The sequence below is a fragment of the Episyrphus balteatus genome, chromosome 1, assembly GCF_945859705.1.
Source record: "Episyrphus balteatus chromosome 1, idEpiBalt1.1, whole genome shotgun sequence".
NCBI lineage: Eukaryota > Metazoa > Arthropoda > Insecta > Diptera > Syrphidae > Episyrphus > Episyrphus balteatus.
This window is the reverse complement of record NC_079134.1, coordinates 47,949,316-47,970,842: the sequence shown is the minus strand read 5'-3', so window position 1 is coordinate 47,970,842 and position 21,527 is coordinate 47,949,316. Positions and strand designations below refer to the sequence as shown.

Sequence of the window (21,527 nt, the reverse complement as noted above, 5' to 3'; positions counted from 1 at the left end):
AATTTTTTTTTCTCGGTTTTTTTTTTCTTAAGTTTTTATAATTCCCAGTAATAGTTGCATAATTTTTTAAACAGCAAAAGTTATAGACCATCAAATTTCCAATAATTTGGTATATTTTTTAAAGTCATGCAATGTATGAGTCGAAAGTTATTGCTCTGAAAACTATAGTTTGAGTACCTACAGGAAAGCTAGTAAAAAAAAACAGGCATTTTGTGGAACGAAATATAGGAAGGCTGATTTTTTCAAATTTGAAAGAAGCGTATTAGAAACGCCAACCACCTGGTTTGGTTCAGTAACTTATTCGGTCAAGCTAATAGTTTAGTAGATATAGACTAATTCGCGTTTTTTCGGGGTTAGGCATCCCGATAATTAGGACTTAAGCTTTTCTAATACCCTTCTTCCAGATTTGAAAAAATCAGCCTTCATGTATTTCGTTCCACGAAAAAATCTATCTTTCCTGTACTACGTTTTGAATTTATAGAAGGTATTTAACAATTAAGTCCAAAAGCATTTAAAGTTCATTCCCTTGTTTTTAATTGAAAGGTATTTTGAAATTTATCGGGAAATCTAAATCTCCTAACGAAATGAAATTCGAATTCAAAGTATCAACATTCGAAACTTATTCGTAATAAATCAGATGTGAATACTTTAACCCAGCAATTTGAAGCTATTCCTCTTTTAATTTGAATTTGTATAAACCAGTAGTGTTTTTGAAACAAAAATTTGTTTCAAATTTCAATCTTATTCATTTTCACATTTTAGCATATTTCCTTAGAACAAAAAAGAGTACGGTAATTTTTGCAGCTTATTGCAATAATTCCTATGAAAAAAAGAACATTTGAAATAAAAATGGTAAAAATATTCCCTCTTATTGAACGAAGAACAAATTTCTACGGGATTTTGTAACAGTGAAACACTTTTTCGATAAATGAAACAAATATCTTATTTTTATAACCTACATAACTTCTGTTTAATTTATCATTCAGAGTCTATTATTTGATAGTTTTTTATTTTTCTTAAAAATATTTCCATTTAACGAAGAATCAACTTCTTTTTATATTTTCTTTTTTTTTTTTTTCTTTTTTCTTAAAATTTAAAGTGTTACAAATCCTATAAATTAAATTATTTAACTTAGATTAGGACTCCAAAGCAAATGACTTTTGTAATTTTCTTTTCAAAATTAAATTTTCAATTTTCTTCATTTTTTTTTTCAATTTAAATGTCAATTGCATATCCCGCCAATGTAACACCAGGAGCGATTTCCTCCTCCACATATTCGCCAGCCTCTTTAAAAGTTGTAGCTGAGCTATCTTCCTCCAGAGTCTTGCCAACCGAACTGGACACAGGTTTTGTTGGCCGATTGAAATTGGCATCAGGACGATTGAATGTTGAAGTCGTATTCGAAGTGTTTGCGAAACTTTTTGGACCAGGAGTAGGTCGAAGCTTGGGCATGTTATTGGAAGTACTGAAATTTTGAGACGAACTATTGTAAGTACGACTATCGTATTCCACATTATTGTTTTCCGGTCGTGAGTAATTGGTTTTGCGAAGCATTGCTTTGAAGTTAAAAGGTGGTTCATCTTCAGAAGTCTGCAAAAAAAAAAACATAAAATTGAGAGAATTCATTACTCCGGTATTTTTAATACTGGATGTCTCTTGTGGATAGTACAAGGGTTGAGCAAAAATAAATTAAATGTCAAACTTTAACAACCTACATCCATACTTGATCGTCTGCCGAGTGACTGCATCTCCCGCACTGGATCCGATTGTGATGGTATGAATTGCTGTGGCCGATTGTAGTTATTAAAATTTTGATTGCGATTCATATTCATACGGGAGGCATCGTCACGCATCATATTCATTGGTGGCATTGGTGGTGGCGGTGGTGGAGCTTTGTAGCTCTTGAGGGAATTCCGTCTGGAGCCGGTGCCGGTCGATGTGTAATTTTGACGGTAATTATTGTATAGTTGATTTGGTGGTGGAATGCCATAGTAGCTTTGATTATATTGCTGTTGTGGATTTGGGTAGTTAGTTTGGAAGTTATAGTTATGTCGGCTGTAAAATAGAAAAACAGTTGAAATTGAAATTAGTTTTACCGAAATTTTGGTTGAAATTTGGAAAATGAAATTATAGTTGAAATTAAAACCAATCGAATTATTTTAGTAAAACCAGGGTCTAATAACAAATAATTAAGGCAAAACAGAAATATTTGCCCATCGAAAATATGTAGAGATAAACCTAAATTTGGAACCTAACAAACTATCACTATTTTCATTTATTTAAAGAAATTGGAAAAAAGGGTTATAAGCGAAGAATTATTAGGAACACTTAACGAAGAAAAAAAAACCCTAAAAACAAGCGGAATCCACATTAAATTAAGCGGATTTTTCAATGGTGTTTTGCCAAGATGACTTCCGTCTTAAATTAAGCGGACAATTCTTTTTAATTTCTTGAATACGTGAATTTAAAAGAAATCCACTTATTTAAAACCGAAAATCATCTTATTTTTATGTAGAGTTATTTGATGAGTCTCCAAAGGTGTTTTTGGAATTAATTTTTTTGGACAAAAAAATAACGGTACTTGTCATATAACGATTTTAGTAAAATTTAAAATTTGTCGAAAACGATTTCGTTAAAAATATTCAAATGTAAGTTTTAAGACAAGGTCCATCTTTTAATGAAAAAAAAAATTTTTAATCATTGTTAACGGTACCTGCCCTGCCATAGAACCGTTTTTTTTTTTTAATTCAATTTTCTCCGAAACTGCTCATTCGATTTCAACGAATTTTTTTTGAAAAAAAAGCATCTATATAATTTATTTACCAAAAATAAAATTTTAAAAAATTTAAATTTTCGGATTTAAAAAATAATTAACATTTTTGAAAACCGAACATTGAATTTTTTGAAATTTTTGTTTAAGGTGTTGATTATTAATTTCTACAAAATGGCATACCATCTTTATTTTAAATTTTTTTTTTTTTTAAATTCTTATACAAAATTATAGTTTTTTTTAATGTTTTTAACGGTTTTGAATTTTTTTTTCTAAAAATTCTCCTAAATAAAAGAAATAAGACTGCATACTTTTTTTTGAACTCAATTTCATTTCAGATGATTATTTTTACTTGCGATATAGGTACTATAGGGCAAGTTTAGGATTCGTAAAAAAAATCGAACTCGAGATAACAATTTTACATGACATTATGATGATGGAGAATGCCAAAAAAGTGGGTCCGGCAATTCTGTCTGTCTGTCTGTCTGTCTGTCTGTCTGTCTGTCTGTCTGTCTGTCTGTCTGTCTGTCTGTCTGTCTGTCTGTCTGTGTGTCTGTCTCTATCTGGAGCTGCAGCCTAAACGAGTGAAGTGATTTTCTTCAAACTTGGTAGTTAGCAGTTTTTGGTGATTCCCTAGAGGGGAAATTAAAATTTTTTTTTATGACCAAAACTAACGGTACTTACGGAAATAGAAGAGTTAATTTTTTTCAAAAACGGCTCTAACGATTTTGATTTAAATTTTTGTGTGTAGTACTACACATAAGAGCCAACTTTTAAAATAAAAAAAATATTTTTTGTACAGTTATTAATGGTACCTGTCATAGAACGGTTTTTTTCGTTTCTGAATATCTCGTACAACATTAAACCGATTTAAATGAAAATTTTTATAAAAACGTGTGTAAGTAAAGATAATATTAAGAATTTAGAAAATTTTCAAAAAACGCATTTTTGGATTTTTAAAAAATATTTAAAAATTTTTTTTTGAAAAATCAATTTTTTGAAAACGGATAAATGAAAAATTTTGAAATTTAGTTTTTATGTGTAAATTAATTATTTCTTCAAAATGGCATACCAACTTTTTTTTTGAAAAATGTTAAAAAATTTTTATACATAAAAAATTATTTTTTTAAAAAACGGCTCCTACAATTTTCGAAAATTTTTTTCTAAAAATACCTTTTTATACAAGAAATAAAATGGCATATTTGTTTTTATTTTTAAGATACTTTGAAATGGAGTTTAATTAATTATAAAAACAGATTTAATTTTTTTATACTACTTATGAAATTTCTTCAAAATATCAAATTTTAAATTTCTCCAGTCGTGCAATTTATTTTATTTTGAAAAACGAATTTTAAGTTTTTTTTTTCAAAAAGTTTTTATATAAATACTCTTAAACATTTTAGCAACTTGAACCCTAAAACAAGCTCGTGCGACTCAGTCTTGCATTTTATTTCTAAGTTACTATGCCAAAATTACAATGCCTATATTTTTCACAAATTTCAAGAAAGATTTTTATTATTTTTTTGAAAACCACACTTCCAATTTAATCGTTAAGATATTCACATTTTTGGTCTTTTTAATGCGCAAAAAAGTTGACTTAAAGCTACTTATTCACGTTTTAGAACATTTTTTTAAGCTCGATCTCAATGGAAAATAATTGTCACCTTATATAATTTTAATTTTTAGCGATTTTCAGTTTGTAATACCGTAAATTGTTATATCTTTTCTTTTAATATTAAGCGGTCACTGTGGTGTATGCGTAATATTCATATAGTTTATTCTGAAAAGTGAAAAAAGAACTTGGTCTTAATTGAAGTTGCGAGCTTGATCTAATTTGGTTGCTCGCTATATAAAAACTGAATAAAAAAGCAGAACCTTATTTTTAAGTTACCCCAAGAAAAAATATAGGTAGGTACTATAGTAAAGCTTCTTCTATAAAATAGAATAGAAAATGTGTCAAAATGCAAGTGTTATTATAAGTTGCGCGCTTCAGTCAACGCCTGCGGATGCCCTCGACATACTACTTAACCATTTACAGCAGACAACAGCTCCTCGTGTCAAAGCTATTCACTCAGTTCACATAACACCTAATTAGAAAATGAAAATAATCTGATCTGAAAACGCAATTTATGGCACTGAAATGATGTAGGAAGATAATAATGACAATAATTTTATGATGTAACTGCATCTAATGACAAAAGGTAAACAAAATTTAAACATGAAACTGAATAAAAAGCCTGCAAATGAATTACTGATAATATTTTTTTTAAATGCAATTTTTTTTATTTACAATAAATATGTTATTTTTTAATTGTATGCATTGTATGTACTTTTTACAACCCTGCTTTCAATATTATATAACACTGTTGTCAGATTTGAAACAAATATGTAAATAAAAATTTGGAAAATATCGTAATATTGCAGAATTTACCCTTTATAAAATTAGAGGATAATATTGAGCATCCCAGAGGGTAATATAAATTTCTAAGAATATTGCAATGTGCTAAATCAACGAACGTAGAATGAAAAGATTTTCTTCTCTGAGTTAGAGAACGTCAGTTAACAACAATTATTTAACTCTCTCCCAAATTGGAAAGGCAGGCAAAGGTCCACAATTACCACGTTAAAAAGCTTAGAGACCAAATTTCGGATCCTTACTGCAATTGACTGAAGACATAATATGGAAAAAATTATTTTTACTGACTAAGCTATGGAAAATTTTCCCCACTTCCATATCATTTTTTTTTTTTTTTCAAATAATCTAGAAAATCGTTTCATTTCATTAACCTTTATGAAATTAAAACAACATTTTTGAAAATAAAAATTTTGTTCTTAACAAATATCTTAACTTTTATTTTTTTTAAATAATATGGCAACAGCGGGGAGTTTTATTCCATGAAGGTAAAAGTGTTCTCAATATCCAACGCGTCGTTTAAAAAACAAAATACACGACTGGGTCGCACATACTTGCTCTAGGAATTCAAAATGCTAAAATGTTTAAGACCTATTTTTATTTATACAAATTTGGTAAATTTATATGAAAATAAAAATATTAAAATGAAAAAAAAAACACTCTTTTTGAAAAAAAAATGTTTTAAAATAAAGTTCGTATGTAATTTACTAACTACTATTGATCAACACCTAAAACCAAAACTTCGCAAAAATTCAATGTCTCGTTTTCGAAAATTCGATTTTTCAAAAAAAAATTTTTTTTTAATCCAAAAATTATTTTTTTCATAATTTTATTTTTGATTTACATATATAAAAATTATAAAAGTGCTTTTGTCTTAAAAATTTCGTTCAAATTAAGCAAATCGTTTGGGAGAAAATCAGATAAAAAAAACGGTTCTATGGGAGGTATCGTTAATAACGATTTTGGAAAAAAAAAAAACTTTTTTCATGTAAAGATAGTTTTTGAGAAAATTAAACTTTTTCAAAATTGGCATATGACAGGTATCGTTTTTTTTCTTCCAAAAAAAATTAATTCCAAAAATTCCTCTGTACAGATACTTAAAACTGCTACATTCCAAGTTTGAAGGAAATGAAAAAAATTTCATTCCGCAGATAATATAATAATTTAATGGGACATAGAACAATAAAAACAGGGAAGTAGCCTTTTGAAAATAAGCCCGAGTATTCTTGATTGTTCTAAGTCCACTTTTTATTTAAGGAAAAAACGTATTTGTATAGGAATTGTTCTATGTCCAATTTTGGATTTTTAGTTTTAAAAAATTTATAAAGAGTATGCAGTAAGCACCTACTAATGAGGTTAACTTGTATATTTTTTTTTCAAGAGAAAAGAACAAACTTTATAAAAAACATAACTTGAATGGCAAACGAGCAGAAAATTGTCGTTTTAAACCAATTTTAAAAATTAAAAAATCGTCCCCTGTAAAATTTGCTTTTTGTGACTTAGAATAATTTTGCTTTACGGCGACGATATATCTCAAGTAAAAATCAACAAAATCGGAGCTCTTCGACTCGTACCCGAGTGTGTGAAGTTGATTTTTCAAAATTGTTCCCAATTTGCTCGGCAACGTTACAATTTCTAATTTTGAAAGATTTTCAAAAAATGAGCCAAAAATTTTAAGTGCAATATTTCGAGAATTAGGGACCGACAAAAAAAATCCAGTCCCACATTTATCGATTTTTAAGTTGTTTATTTATTTTTTTTTTTTTCAATTTTTTAAAAGTGTTTCTAACCATTGTTATACAGAATTTAGGTCGTAAAATTTGTTTCTTTAAAAATATTGCTTTCGAAAGTTTTATTCAAAAAGCTATTTGCATTTTTTTTTCCAAAAATTTAATTCTTAAACCCAATTATTGCAATAATATTACTTTTTCCACAACGTACATATGTAGAGAACAATTGAGGAGCTGATTTCCAAAACCAGCTATCGGAAAAAAATCGGAAAATGAGATATGCATGTCATTTTTTAGGTCTTTTCAACGCGCGTCTGATTCAATCAAAAATATTTTAATAAACAGCACACAGAGATAGTTATTCAATGTCAAAAAAACGACTTTATTTCCAAAATAGCCTATTGAACACCAAATGTTTTTTCCAAAATGTCCTATGCAAAATGTTCTTTCCAATAAGGCCTCTTCAGAATAAAAAATATCAATTTGGCGTATGATAAAATGTCACATTCCTTCCGTCCATCTGTACACCGTGGTAGGACCTAAACGATCTAACGATTTTAATTAAATTTTGTGTATTTAAGGGTTTTAGTAAATAATATTAAGAATCTCTGTTTTTAGTTTTTCTCAAAAATTTGGATAATGGAAATGGCGTTGTGGTTTTTTTGCGAAAATCGACTTATTTTTTAGCTTATTTCGTACCAATTTTTTTCAAAGTTTGCAGAATATTATTTCTTATCATTTGAAAAAATGAATTATAGAGCTATTCAAATAACCAAAATAGACACTCCAAATTACAAGAGCAAGCACGTGCGATCCAGAAACGCATTTTAATTCAATTTCATATATAAAACTTTTTTTTTGTTTCTTGTTATAAACTAAAATACTGAAATTGATAAAGGTTTATTTACAAAAAATTAAAAAAAAATCGTGGTTTTACTTGCAAAAGAAGATTTTTTTAATAGTTTTACTTCCAAAAAAAGACATAATTCAATAAATACTTCCAAAAGCAGATACTTAACTTAAGATATATTTATTTTGAAAACTTTAATTTTATTAAAATTTCGTAAAGAATAAATTTGTAGAAGATTATTTTGCTCTATATCTTCTGTATTACGAAGTAAAGGTTTTTGGCATTTTACTCAAAACTACCTTCAGGTCAGATAGCTGGTTTTGGAAATCACCTCCTCAATTCCACACATTACGGGAATCCTTAATTTTAGTCAATATTATCGGCTTGTAATTAGAATTAAAAAATTAAAGTAAACTGATGTATTCGAAAACAAAGCAGTACTTCTAAAGTTTTTTTTTAATAACAAAAATATTCTTAAGTTTGATTTTTCGGAAAAAAGCTTTGCTTAGTTATTTTTTTTTTACTTTTTTTTTATCGGTTACTTATTTGCTTGTTTAACAAGGAAGTCAAAGCATACCCCCAGTAAAAATCTGAAAACGAAGAAAAGACTAATAGGTTGGCCTTAAACGTATGCAAAATCACCCTTAATTTGTATACTCAATAAAATATCTCAAACAAAGGGGGTCTCACAATGAAAATAAAAAATTGCTAAAACCAACAAATCAACGTCCAAATTGATGTTATTATTCCCATGCATCAGTACACATAACCATGAACCTCCCTCACTATAAATCTAACATCCCATAAATTAAAACAAACAAGCAAAAAAAAAAGGGATTGAATATCTCCACTACACACACTACTAACTTTTCTCACTTACTTCTTCATCAAATGCGGATCCCTCAAAAACGATTGATTATAAACAACATCGCTATCACCGATTCGATCCCAATTTGTTTGGCAAGCTTGCTCCTTCTTATATGCATTGTATGTCATTAAATGTGTAGTTAGAGATGGATTACGCTGCAGTGGGCTATCCCAGGCTTCTTCATCATCATTTGTCATAAAGTCTTTTGGCAACGTTGTACGCGCTACCGAACTTACAGGATTACACATATAACTTGTATCATAAAATGGTATTTGATCCAAACGAAATGGTAGCTTTTTAGTTGGTATTGGCATTGGACCCAAAGCTGATGCATTGATTTGACGTCTATCGACTTTTTCCAATGGCACTGGCCGACTTACTATGGAAAGTGAGGCTACAACTCGTTGATTGTATATGTGAACCTTTATAAAGAAGAATAATGAAGGTATGATAAAAAATATATAAATTAACCTACTTGCTGTGAAAGGTTAACCAGATCCTGGAATCTTGCTGCCCGATAATGCAAAAGAACTTGGAATATCGACTTTTCCCGCCATTTTTTTGCATAATTCCTCACAAAGTTCGCTGTTGCTTCATTGATTTGGCCAGTCTTTTCATTGTACAGCGGTCCATACTTTTGCCTTTCGCGGAAGCCACGATATGCTATTATGGCGAAACCAGCGCATTATTCAACGCAGCACGCAATGATGGATATCAATTGGAAAAAAAAAAGAAGAAAAAATAAAAAACACAGAGTCAATAAAAAATAATGACAAAGAAACAAAAGTAGAGGAGGGCAGGGGGGCTTGACAATTAAAGATTATAATGTAAGGGGCGTTGCGTGGCAGCAGGTTGCAACAGTGTTACTGCTTATGACCGATATGTAGGCCATGCGACGACGATGACGGCACAGAAGACTTAAAATTCTCACCACAATCAATTGCATAAAATACAATCGAGTATCCTTAATTTAATTAAAATTTCATTTATTTCCTTTTCATATCTGCATTTATGCAAGTTTATATCTCCCACCCCGTCGCTATTTCTGTGTCGGCTTCCACACACCTGTGTCAGATTTTCTTTTTAAGCCCTTATTTGTGGGTCAGTTGTTGGTGTTGGTATATATTTTCCAGTATATTATTATTCGACGGTATCAATTATTGACGATGTAAATGTTGCGTAAGCGGATTACTTTTCTGTGTCCCTTTTTATGCCACAAAATGACAGATGAAGCCATAAAATTGAAAGTGTCTCATATTCAATTTGAGGGTGGAAAGAGAATTGATAGAGTCGAAAAAATGCTTTGTAAGATTAACTTTTTGTTTTAAACTTTATTTTCAATTTTTTTTTTTTTTAGGGGTATTTTTAGTTTAGTCTTTCTAAATACTGTTTTTTAATTCGCTCACACATTTAGATGTGTCGTTAATACAATGATACTAGACTGTAAATCATGTTGAGATGTTGGGGATGAAGATTGAAGGCAATCTAGGGGATGATTTTTGTTGTTTAAGAAGCCTCTTCTGGTGCGGCAGCTGTTACAGTTTCTGTTGGGGCGGGTTCTTCTGCTGCTGGAGCAGGTTCCGCTGCTGGGGCAGATTCCGCTGCTGGGGCAGATTCTTCTGCTGGAGCAGGAGCTGCTTCTGGGGCAGGTTCTTCTGCAGCTGCGGGTTCTGCTTCTGGAGCTTTTTCTGTTGTTGGAGCAGTTTCTTCAGCTGGAGCAGCTTCTGCTTCTGGAGCGGATTCTTCAGTTGGAGCAGCAGTTTCTTCTGCTGGGGGAGGTTCTGTAGCTGGAGCAGATTCTTCGGCCGAAGTAGATTCAGCTGCTGGAGCTTCTTCGGTAGCAGCTACAGTTTCAGCTTCTGGCTGTGTTTCTGATGTAGCTGGATCATTTTCATTTGCGGCGGGTGTTGCTGCTGGTGCTGCTTCATTATCGGCTGGCAATTCTTCTGCCTCATCTTCATCCTTACCATCGGCAATACCAACTGGTTTAGCTGGAAATTCGAATAAATCCTCACATTCTGAAGGATTTTCGCTTGTTTCGAAATATTCAATGTCCGAAACGGCTTCATCGTCGGCATCTTTAATATCAAGAGTATTATTTTTAGTTTCTGTACCTTTTTGAATAGTAGCGGCTGCAATATCGGCCTCCGGTCCACTTGGCATTTTGGGTCCTGCTGTGCCGGCTGCAAATGAAAAATGAAAAAAAAGTATGATAGTTGAGAAATAGTGTTAATAAATAATAAATAAAATTAATAAAAAAAAAGTGGTTTTATCTTATATATAAAAATGAGTTCGTTTAGTGTGTGTGGCCGATAAACTCGCGTTTGGCTGGTCCGATTTTGGTAATTTTTTTTTTGTTTGAAAGGTATTAATATGTAGATGGTTTGTATCAAAAAAAATAATACCTTTTCTCGCATCTTTACATAGCTGTCAATATGTACGAGTAAAAAACCACTCTCGCTTTTTAAAAATTTTAACTAAGCTTAATTTGTAAAGCTTTCAAAATAATTAAAAAAGTCTGATTTTGAGTGAAACAAATAATTATTCGTCTTGTGATATTAAATCCACATATGGACTGCACAAATAAAATGTATATCTCTGATTTTCATTGAGGACAAATAAGTAAAGCATTGGCACATCAATCAGAGTTATGGTTTGTATCTACATACACTCCGCTTCAACTGAATAAGCACACAAATTTTCAAAGGTATTTTGTCCATTTTTTCCTAAGATTGAGCTTTCATGTAACATTTGATGGTGTTTACAGTTAGCTTGCGATGTTGAGAAACCAAATCAGAAAGAATAATTCTCAAAGTACCGCTATTTTTTTTCGTGTTCTCTTACAAAGCGTCCCATATGGAAAAATACAGTTTTTTTTTGCGTCAACTGAATAGACACACGGTCTTTCAAGGTCAATATCTTCGTTGTTTATGAGAGTTTTGAGGTGTTTGGCATACCAAATCAAAGGTTGAAATGTTCTTAGTGAGATTTTGTCATTTAAATAAAATTAAAAAAAAAAGTAGTAGATTAAAAGCTTTGAATACTGTCGACAGAGCTAAAATTAATTTGTTAACGGAACAAGTACTGACCGGGTCTGCTATAGCTACCAAAATTGATCGGAGTTTTAGTGTGTTGCCTATTCGTACCTCAAAAATAAAAGTTCGTACAAGAAAAATATGAATTAAGGTAAAAAACGGCAAAAATAGCAGTTAATCGACGAGAAATTTTGAGATCTGCCTCCAATTCATTTGACGCTGGGGCAAAAATCAAACAAAAAGCTGGTGTTTCTGCAAGTGTTTCAACACTCCGCAGAGTAATTAACAGCACGGATCATTTTAACCCATTAAAAGTCCAAAAGAAACCAACTTTAAACAAGTAACAAAAAGGTATTCGTTTAGAATTTTCTAGACTCCATATGAGCTTGAAAAATGAGTGACGCAAAGTGGTTTTTTTCATTTAAAAAAGTTCAATTTTGATGGATTCATAATTGAAGTCATCGGGGCCATCAAAATTGACCTTTTTCAAATGAAAAAAACCACTTTCCGTCACTCATTTTTCCAGCTCATATGGAGTCTAGAAAATTCAAAACAAATACCTTTTTGTTACTTGTTTAAAGTTGGTTTCTTTTGGACTTTTAATGGGTTAAAATGATCCGTGCTGTTAATTACTCTGCGGAGTGTTGAAACACTTGCAGAAACACCAGCTTTTTGTTTGATTTTTGCCCCAGCGTCAAATGAATTGGAGGCAGATCTCAAAATTTCTCGTCGATTAACTGCTATTTTTGCCGTTTTTTACCTTAATTCATATTTTTCTTGTACGAACTTTTATTTTTGAGGTACGAATAGGCAACACACTAAAACTCCGATCAATTTTGGTAGCTATAGCAGACCCGGTCAGTACTTGTTCCGTTAACAAATTAATTTTAGCTCTGTCGACAGTATTCAAAGCTTTTAATCTACTACTTTTTTTTTTAATTTTATCTAAATGACAAAATCTCACTAAGAACATTTCAACCTTTGATTTGGTATGCCAAACACCTCAAAACTCTCATAAACAATGAAGATATTGACCTTGAAAGACCGTGTGTCTATTCAGTTGACGCAAAAAAAAACTGCATTTTTCCATATTGGACGCTTTGTAAGAGAACACGAAAAAAAATAGCGGTACTTTGAGAATTATTCTTTCTGATTTGGTTTCTCAACATCGCAAGCTAACTGTAAACACCATCAAATGTTACATGAAAGCTCAATCTTAGGAAAAAATGGACAAAATACCTTTGAAAATTTGTGTGCTTATTCAGTTGAAGCGGAGTGTATTATAATATTTCTCCTGTGTAGTGCGGCGGCTTTGTGATAAAAGCATGAAATTTATATCGTTGGTAGTACTCAATGTAAGAGTTATTTTGAGATATTGGGCCACCTTATATTCCATCCGGGAGGGTAGATACAAGAGCTTTTCTGTGTTGCACCCGAATTGTTGCATATCATAGTATAGCTAATGAAACCTTTTTATTAATATAATATATGATTTCGAGGTAGTTTTTAACCCCCGATCGAATAAAATCAATACCAATATGCCTGGACCGTCATGTAAAAAGTTATTGCACTTTTTATAAATAGTGATTTACTTAAAGAACAAGAGCCAAAATATTACTAAGTACTCCTTGAAAAAAAGTGGTAGACTGATGAAATTTTGTATGCACGTTTACTATACCATAGAAAAAAATAATAAAATATGTCCATCAAAAAATTTCAGGTCAAAGGGTGTTTTTTTTAACGAGAAAGAACACTTTTGAAATGGTACCATTGCACCAGATGGAAAATTTTTGCATTTTTTTGAACTGCATATAAATGTTATACCTACAAAGTATGAGAATCAAAAATAATCAAAAAATAAATTATGTTTACCATAGAATATTGAATTTTCATGCAAAACTTAAATTGCTTGCTTTTATTTTTTATTAAATTTTCATACAAATTAATGTTTTGAAGGAGTGAGGTGCAAAAGTAAAAGTATGGAAAATAATTGTGCAGTTTGTGATAAAAAGATCAAATTAATAGGATTGTTAGTACAAAATGTAACCCTCATTTTAAGATATTGAGCCACTTAATATTTTACCTATGAGGATGTCCACGAGCCATCTAATAATCACGAATTTCACAAAATTTCATTTAAATTGCATTCTGTGCATGATCGTTATAAACATCCTCATAGGTAAAATATTAAGTGGCCCAATATCTTAAAATGAGGGTTACATTTTGTACTAACAATCCTATTAATTTGATCTTTTTATCACAAACTGCACAATTATTTTCCATACTTTTACTTTTGCACCTCACTCCTTCAAAACATTAATTTGTATGAAAATTTAATAAAAAATAAAAGCAAGCAATTTAAGTTTTGCATGAAAATTCAATATTCTATGGTAAACATAATTTATTTTTTGATTATTTTTGATTCTCATACTTTGTATAACATTTATATGCAGTTCAAAAAAATGCAAAAATTTTCCATCTGGTGCAATGGTACCATTTCAAAAGTGTTCTTTCTCGTTAAAAAAAACACCCTTTGACCTGAAATTTTTTGATGGACATATTTTATTATTTTTTTCTATGGTATAGTAAACGTGCATACAAAATTTCATCAGTCTACCACTTTTTTTCAAGGAGTACTTAGTAATATTTTGGCTCTTGTTCTTTAAGTAAATCACTATTTATAAAAAGTGCAATAACTTTTTACATGACGGTCCAGGCATATTGGTATTGATTTTATTCGATCGGGGGTTAAAAACTACCTCGAAATCATATATTATATTAATAAAAAGGTTTCATTAGCTATACTATGATATGCAACAATTCGGGTGCAACACAGAAAAGCTCTTGTATCTACCCTCCCGGATGGAATATAAGGTGGCCCAATATCTCAAAATAACTCTTACATTGAGTACTACCAACGATATAAATTTCATGCTTTTATCACAAAGTGCACAATGGAGCTCTTTTTTAATGCTAAGCCGCCGCACTAGTGCGTTTGTTTGTGACCCTACTCCTAAACGACTAGACAGATTTTTCTGAAATTTTGTGTGAAATATATGTGAAAAGGTCCATCCGAAACGCTGTTGTCAAGTTATAGGCAAATTCCATATTTGGGGTCGAATAACTGAACAGATTTTTGTGAAATTTTGTTTATTTGATAAGGTCTATCCGTTACAGGTTTTGTTTTATAATTTGATCCAATAGGTGGCGCTGTTTTCAAGTTATAGGCAAATTCCATAGGTGGGGTCGAATGACTGGACAGATTTTTGTGAAATTTTGTGTTATGACAAGGTTCATTCGAGACAAGTTTTGTTTCATGATTGGACCCAGTAGTTGGCACTGTTGTCAAGTTTTAGGAAAATTGCATATTTTGGTTTTTGTGAAACTTTTTGTGTCTGATATAATTTAATCGAAACATGTTTTGTTTCATTAATTGGACCCGGTAGGTGGCGCTTTTGCCGAAGTAGTTATAGACAAATTTCATATTTGGAGTCCGAAAGACTTGACAGATTTTTGTGAAAGTTCGTTTGTGTGATAAGTTCCATCCATGTTTTGTAAATTATAACTGTATTCGGTAGGTGGTGCTGTTGTCAAATTATATATAGAAAGACTTGACGCTGTTGTCAAGTTATAGTTAAATTCCATATTTGGAGTCCGAACGGCTGTATAGACTTTTATGAATTTTTTTGCGTTTGATAAGGTTCATTCGAGACAGGCTTTGTTTTATAGTTGGACCGAGGGGCGTACGTTGAGTTGTCGGGGCCCCAGGGCAAGACTACATTTTTGGGGCCCCTTTGATATAGAAAATAAGAACAAATAAAAAAGGACGTATACGCCCACTTATTTTTTTTGGGGCCCCTGATGTACCTATCATTTGTTGGGCGCTAAAATTATGTAAGTAATATTTTTTGGGGCCCCAAGATAATATGTAATTTTTCTTTCAAAAAAGCAATTTTTTTTTTCTGACCCCTAAGGTAATACTTTTTTTTTAGATGAAATATTATGTGACTGGCTACCAATTCACTGAAAAATATAATGTGTCTCTCTTGTGTCCGAAGTGATTCATGTCAAGTATCTTATCTTTTTGCTTCGATACTTTTATAACCAGTTGCCTTCTCTAAATTGTCTCCTTACGGGGCCCTGGCGTGTTGGGGGCCCCGGGGCACCACCCCACTTGCCCCAATGGTGTGTACGCCCCTGTTGGACCTGGTACGTGGCGCTGCTGTCAAGTTATGACCAAATGCAATGGGCACGTTCAAACACCTATCGGATAGGCTATCTGGGATACCCGTATCTGGAATATCTTTTTGAACAAAGAGGTATCCAGATAGCTTGCCCAAGCAGCTACTAAAAAAATATGTAAATATTGAGAAGAGGAAACTTTTTCTTTTGAGCAAATTACATTTTTTTTATTGTTGAAAAGTACTTGCACAATCGCTTTGACTTTATTTCTTGCAATTTTTTTTTATTTTGAAGCTGAATAATAGCCCGAAAAGCAATCAAAATTAAAAAAAGCCAAATGTATATCAGCTGATCACTCGGATACCTGAGGTATACCAGAAATTCTGGGATACCTTCAGATTATTTTTTGACAGAAAATGGTTCGTTTCCTTCCTAATTTTTAACATTGTTTACAACAACAAAAAGCTATCCGATAGCTTTATGTTAGCTCTTTGAACGTGCCCAATATTTGGGGTTCAAAGAGCTCATATTCAAGGCTAATAAAAACAAACACGATTTAACTCTTTAAAATGTTATTTCCTCAATTAAAATTGTTTACCACTAAGCTATATCTCACAGTTGAAAATTGGTATGATAAACTGAAACTTAAAATTTGTTTAAGTTGTTTCAGCTACAAATTTATTAATACAATTTCCGCATTAATTTAAAATGATTTAATCTTCTTAAGAAAATATTTTAATATTTAGACGTATGTATAGAATTAAGACGGAATCTTTTCATTTTAAGTCGGTTTCTTTACAATTTACAAAAAAAGATTGCTACTTTTTGAATTTCTTAAATAGCCAAAAAATATCATGATACATAGTCAAATAAGGTGAAAAAAAGGAGTAAACCTCGGAATGAATGCTAATAGAAATTTTTTTTTGTTCAATACCTTCGGTTTGGCATTATATAACATACCTCAAAAGTATAGAAAAATCCCATGTCCGCAAGTCGCGATTTTCGAGGTCAAAGCGTGAAATGGAGATTTTCAAAATAAGCAATAAAAGACAATGGTATTATATTCACAAATGATACAATACTTCGAGGTATTTTTTAATGCTGATGCCAAAAAATCTAGACAAGATCAAGACAATCTGACGTCTCTAAAAAAAGTTATACCTGTTTTTTAATTGTCAACCCATATTATTATAACAGTTGCAAACTTACTACCGAAAAACCCTTAAAAGTTATGGTAGAGGGACAAAATTTTTCATGAAGGTTTTCATATTCATTATCATTAAGAATCAAAACAATACAATGAAAAAAACATTCATACCTATGAAAAATTGGTATTTTTTGAGAAAAGGGACAATTTTGGGATATGCACTAAAAAACATCCTGGTACAATCTTATAATTAGTGCGGATAGGCTAATTTTTTTGTTTGTATCTTTGTTTGGATATTCTATAACTTATGTCAAAAATCAAAAAAAAAAAAATTTTGTAATCAGCATTAAAAAATGCCTCGAAGTTATGTAATTCTTGAAATTCTAATTTTGAAAATCTCCATTTCGCGATTTTAGCTTGAAAATCACGACTTTCTAGACTTTTGAGGTATGTTATAGAATGCCAAAACGAAGGTATTGAGCAAACAAAAATTCTATTAGCATTCATTCCGAGGTGAAACCCTTATTTGACTGGATTATCAAATTTTAGTAGCGATAGCTATCAGACAAATGGTTTGCTTTTTTTAATACTTTATACAATTTTATGTTTGTGTTCCATATATCAAGTTGTGGCCCGATTTTTTTGTATTGGAAAAGGTTAACACATTACAAAGCCAAAAATTGAAAATAAATACAAGAAAAATGCGGAACGAAGTCCGCCGGGTCAGCTAGTTTTTTATAAAAATTGGTTTAATATTTTTGAAATGTTAGATTTCTTGAAAATGTGTGATCAAAAAACAGAGTAGGCACTCAAACTAAAATATGCCACAACAATAATGATATAAAATATTTTTATTTTTTTAATATTTATTAATTGAGTGCTATAATTAAATTAAAATTAAGAGTAAAATTTAAAATACCTTACTGTATTTTAACATATTTATGATATAATTTTTTTTTTTGCTTAAAACTAAAATTAAGTTTGACTTACCAACTTGACCTGGGGGTATACCTTTGGCCATTTTTTTTCTTGCTATCAAAGCTCTCATCATAGATTGTACCTTTATGATTTTTTTCACTTGCACTTCATACAATCTGTAAGTAAGAATAAATATTTTTTTTCATAATTTTGAAAATTATTGGATAAAAAAATTTGTTTTTCTTATGAAGATTTGAGCATTTTAAATGTGTAGATGTGAGCTATGTATATAAAGAAACAAAATTGTGCATGTGCACTAGGGTGGGTCAAAAAAATCGAAATTCGTTTTTTTGATTTGGTACTCCGAAAAATCGATTGCTAGACCCCTCTAGAATATAAACACCAAATATGAGCTCTTTATCTTAATGGGAAGGTCCTCCGCTTTTCAATTTTCCATTTTTACATCAAGCTTCTACTAAAAAAAATAATTTTTTTATTAATTGACTTTTTAGCAAATTTCTTTTCATATTCTTGTAGGAAATTGAACGCTCTACAAAAAAGGCCTTATACACTTTTTTCGTTTATCTAACCGTTGAATAGATATTTGAGGTCCAAAAATCGAGAAAATCTTTAAAAATTCGTTTTTTGTTCTTAATTCTGTAACAAATTGAAAAATTATAATGATCAAACGCGCAAGACATATTCTTGTTGGAAATTGATTGCTCCACAAAAAAGGTCTTATTAACTTTTTTCATTAATCTAACCATTCTAAAGATATTCGAGGTCAAAGTTAAAAAAAAATATAAAAACAACCAATGCTCACTGATTTCAATAGTTTTCTTATGACCCGTATGCATTGTGATTTGGATACGAATATCTTCTAAACGGTTAAAGCAATCAATTTGATTCCAAGGAATTTTTTGTAGAACGTTTAAGCCCCTACAAGAATATATCTTGCTAATTCGAAAATAATGAAGTTTCAGTGAATTAGACATTTTTTAAAAATATAAAATGTTTTTATAATTTTTTTTAACTTTGTCCTCGAATATCTTTAGAATGGTTAGATTAATGAAAAAAGTTAATAAGACCTTTTTTGTGGAGCAATCAATTTCCAACAAGAATATGTCTTGCGCAAAATCAGTTATAAAAATGATACTTTTATGAACTATTGCATTTACGGTATTAACCGTGAATAAAGAGAGTTCCATGTACGTTCAATAAATTAAAATTTCAAAAACCGCAATAACCAACCCCATAACAAAAAAAAAACGGTTGACAATTGTGAGAACTAGATGGTGCTTAGATCAACTAGCGTTATTTGTCAAAAAGTAAAATAAAAAACACGGCGAATAGCATTCGTAATAGAATAATACCTATTAAAGTTGTTTTTTAAATCGCAAAAACACCTTTTAAAATATTTTTAATCTGCAAACGAAGTATTCTATTTGAATACTGATATAACAAGGAATTTTTTGATTGTTTATTTTTTTTGGAGCCGTTTATTTGTATATAAAAATTTTCAAAAATTCTTCAAAAAGAAAATTAGTAGGTACCTATGCAGTTCTTTTAAGTCCACAAATTTAATCAAAATTTCAAGGAAATTCACCTAACCGTTTTGAACAATTTTTTTCAAAACGGTTAAGTGGATTTGGATTTTCAAAAACAAAAATCCAAACTGAATATTTTTGACATTTTTTAAATTAAAAATTGACATGTTTTGTTTTGGAAACTAACTCTTTTCATACAAAATAGATCGATACTAAATTTAAAACTCCTTTTCTGAAAAACCAAGTTTTTTGAGTAATAACAGTATTCAAGTAAATGATTGATGTACTGTTAATTCTGATCCTAAAAAAAATTCAATTTCTTCCCGAGGGGATCAGTATAAGGTTCCAAGTTTGAAGCGAATTTGGAATTGAAATGAATTAAGAAAAAGGTCAAAAAGCTATTTTTTAACAAAAAGTGATAGAAGCAAGATTGATATTGAAATCAATAGATATTAAAATTATATGAAAGTCACACATACAAACCAAAAATGTAAAAAATCTACAACCAAAGATATGGACGTTTAAAAGTCAAAACGTTGAAAACCGAGGTTTGATAAATAAATAATAATTCACAAATAAATCAGCATGAAGTATATTTGCAACAATTTTTAATTAATTAATAAAGATGAAATAAAATAACTTCACACATATTTTTTGAATTTGATTGGCTTCTTTTTTTTAGGAAAAAAATACGTGTTTAGCTAAAAAAAAAACAAAATTTAAAAATATTTTTCTCGGCATTTAGTACGGCAACCCATGAGTAAACTGTTTCTTTATTAACTCTTTATGAAAATAAACTCTCAACTGGTATAACGATGAGAACGAGAAGGTCTTCTTACAGCGGGATTTACTACTATAACCGTTTCGATTCTGTACAAGAAGACCGTGCCTTAAATCTGGTAGTTTTGATTTTTGGCTGTGTTGTTTTATTTATGGCTTAATGAAAACCATAAGGATTCGGAAAAAAGTGAACGCATACAATAGTGCACAAAAAATAAAACATTTTATCAAATTTCAAATAATGTTATAAAACAAGATATTTTGGCAAAGCTTTAAGAGATAAAATAAATGTTATTGAGATCAAAATTACATTGCCAAACAATTTTAATAAAAATAAAATAATTTCCCAAAAAGTTTAACAGCACGTAGTTTATGCCATTTTTTAGATTTTCAAATTGCAATATCTATTTATAATGAAATATCTCATACAAAAAAAATAAAACCAAAAATAGACTTTGGGAGTTTTCATTGAACGGCGACGAAATATAGTTCGAATCTCAGCTCTTTTGTTTAAAATGTTATACTTTCGAATCTTTTCGAAAAAGAACCCGAGGTGTGTTTTATCATCGTTTTTCACACTATGGTGGTCTTAAATGTACATACCTTTCTATTACTGACCAAGTTCCTAACTTTCATTTCCATATTGCGGCTCCTTAAGGAGCCGGCCTAGACAAAACATGAATTTCTTGACATTTTAATCTGAAAATTTGTTGCCTAATTCACCTTTTCTCTACAACGAATATAACATGTCGAAAAAGGAGTTAATAATGAAAATAAGGTAGAGGTTTTTCAAGTTATTGGTTGTTTTGATCTTTATATTATTATAACATTGCATTTAACATGCTTTGATTACATCTTAAATGCAAAAAACTGTAATTTGGAATTTTTTTAGTAACCACAGAGTTGAGCGTGGATGTTTTGCGATCAACAAGAATTGATATACATTTATTTAAAAGTTTGAGGGGGAAAATGAGAAACGAGTAAGGAAAATACTTAGATGTTATTAAAACTTGTGTGGTTTCAAAACATAATGCGACTGTACAAAAAACATGAATACCTACTTTTTTTTTTATTTTTGTGATAGAATTTTAATTACCTCGCCAAGAATTCATCATTATAATAACGAAGAAATACTTTCGATTTTCCAATAGCCCATCCTTCCATTTTCAAACGAATCAATAACAATCGGCAGTTTTCTTTTGTTATATCGACAGTTTCATCAAAGTCAAAAGCCAAAAATTGGTAACTGAAATTGAATTAAAGTCAAAATAATCTGCATAAGTCTCA

The 21,527-nt window shown here is 30.4% G+C and overlaps 1 protein-coding gene across 3 annotated transcripts in view; it reads right to left on the bottom strand.

The window, feature by feature from the left end:
• Positions 1–1,215: 1,215 nt before the first annotated feature.
• Positions 1,216–21,527, bottom strand: part of LOC129906756 (neither inactivation nor afterpotential protein C) — a 37,368-nt gene continuing 17,056 nt past the window's right edge. The window contains exons 12-18 of one of the 3 annotated variants that reach the window (XM_055982653.1): positions 21,337–21,486; positions 17,986–18,089; positions 10,746–10,814; positions 9,107–9,294; positions 8,644–9,053; positions 1,716–2,055; positions 1,216–1,590 (exon numbers count right to left, since the gene is read on the bottom strand). In XM_055982653.1, the coding sequence (XP_055838628.1) occupies positions 1,216–1,590; positions 1,716–2,055; positions 8,644–9,053; positions 9,107–9,294; positions 10,746–10,814; positions 17,986–18,089; positions 21,337–21,486 (1,636 nt within the window). Of the gene's footprint in view, positions 1,591–1,711; positions 2,056–8,643; positions 9,054–9,106; positions 9,295–10,745; positions 10,815–17,985; positions 18,090–21,336; positions 21,487–21,527 lie in introns of all 3 variants that reach the window. The other 2 variants (XM_055982654.1, XM_055982655.1) reach the window with 2 other exon arrangements.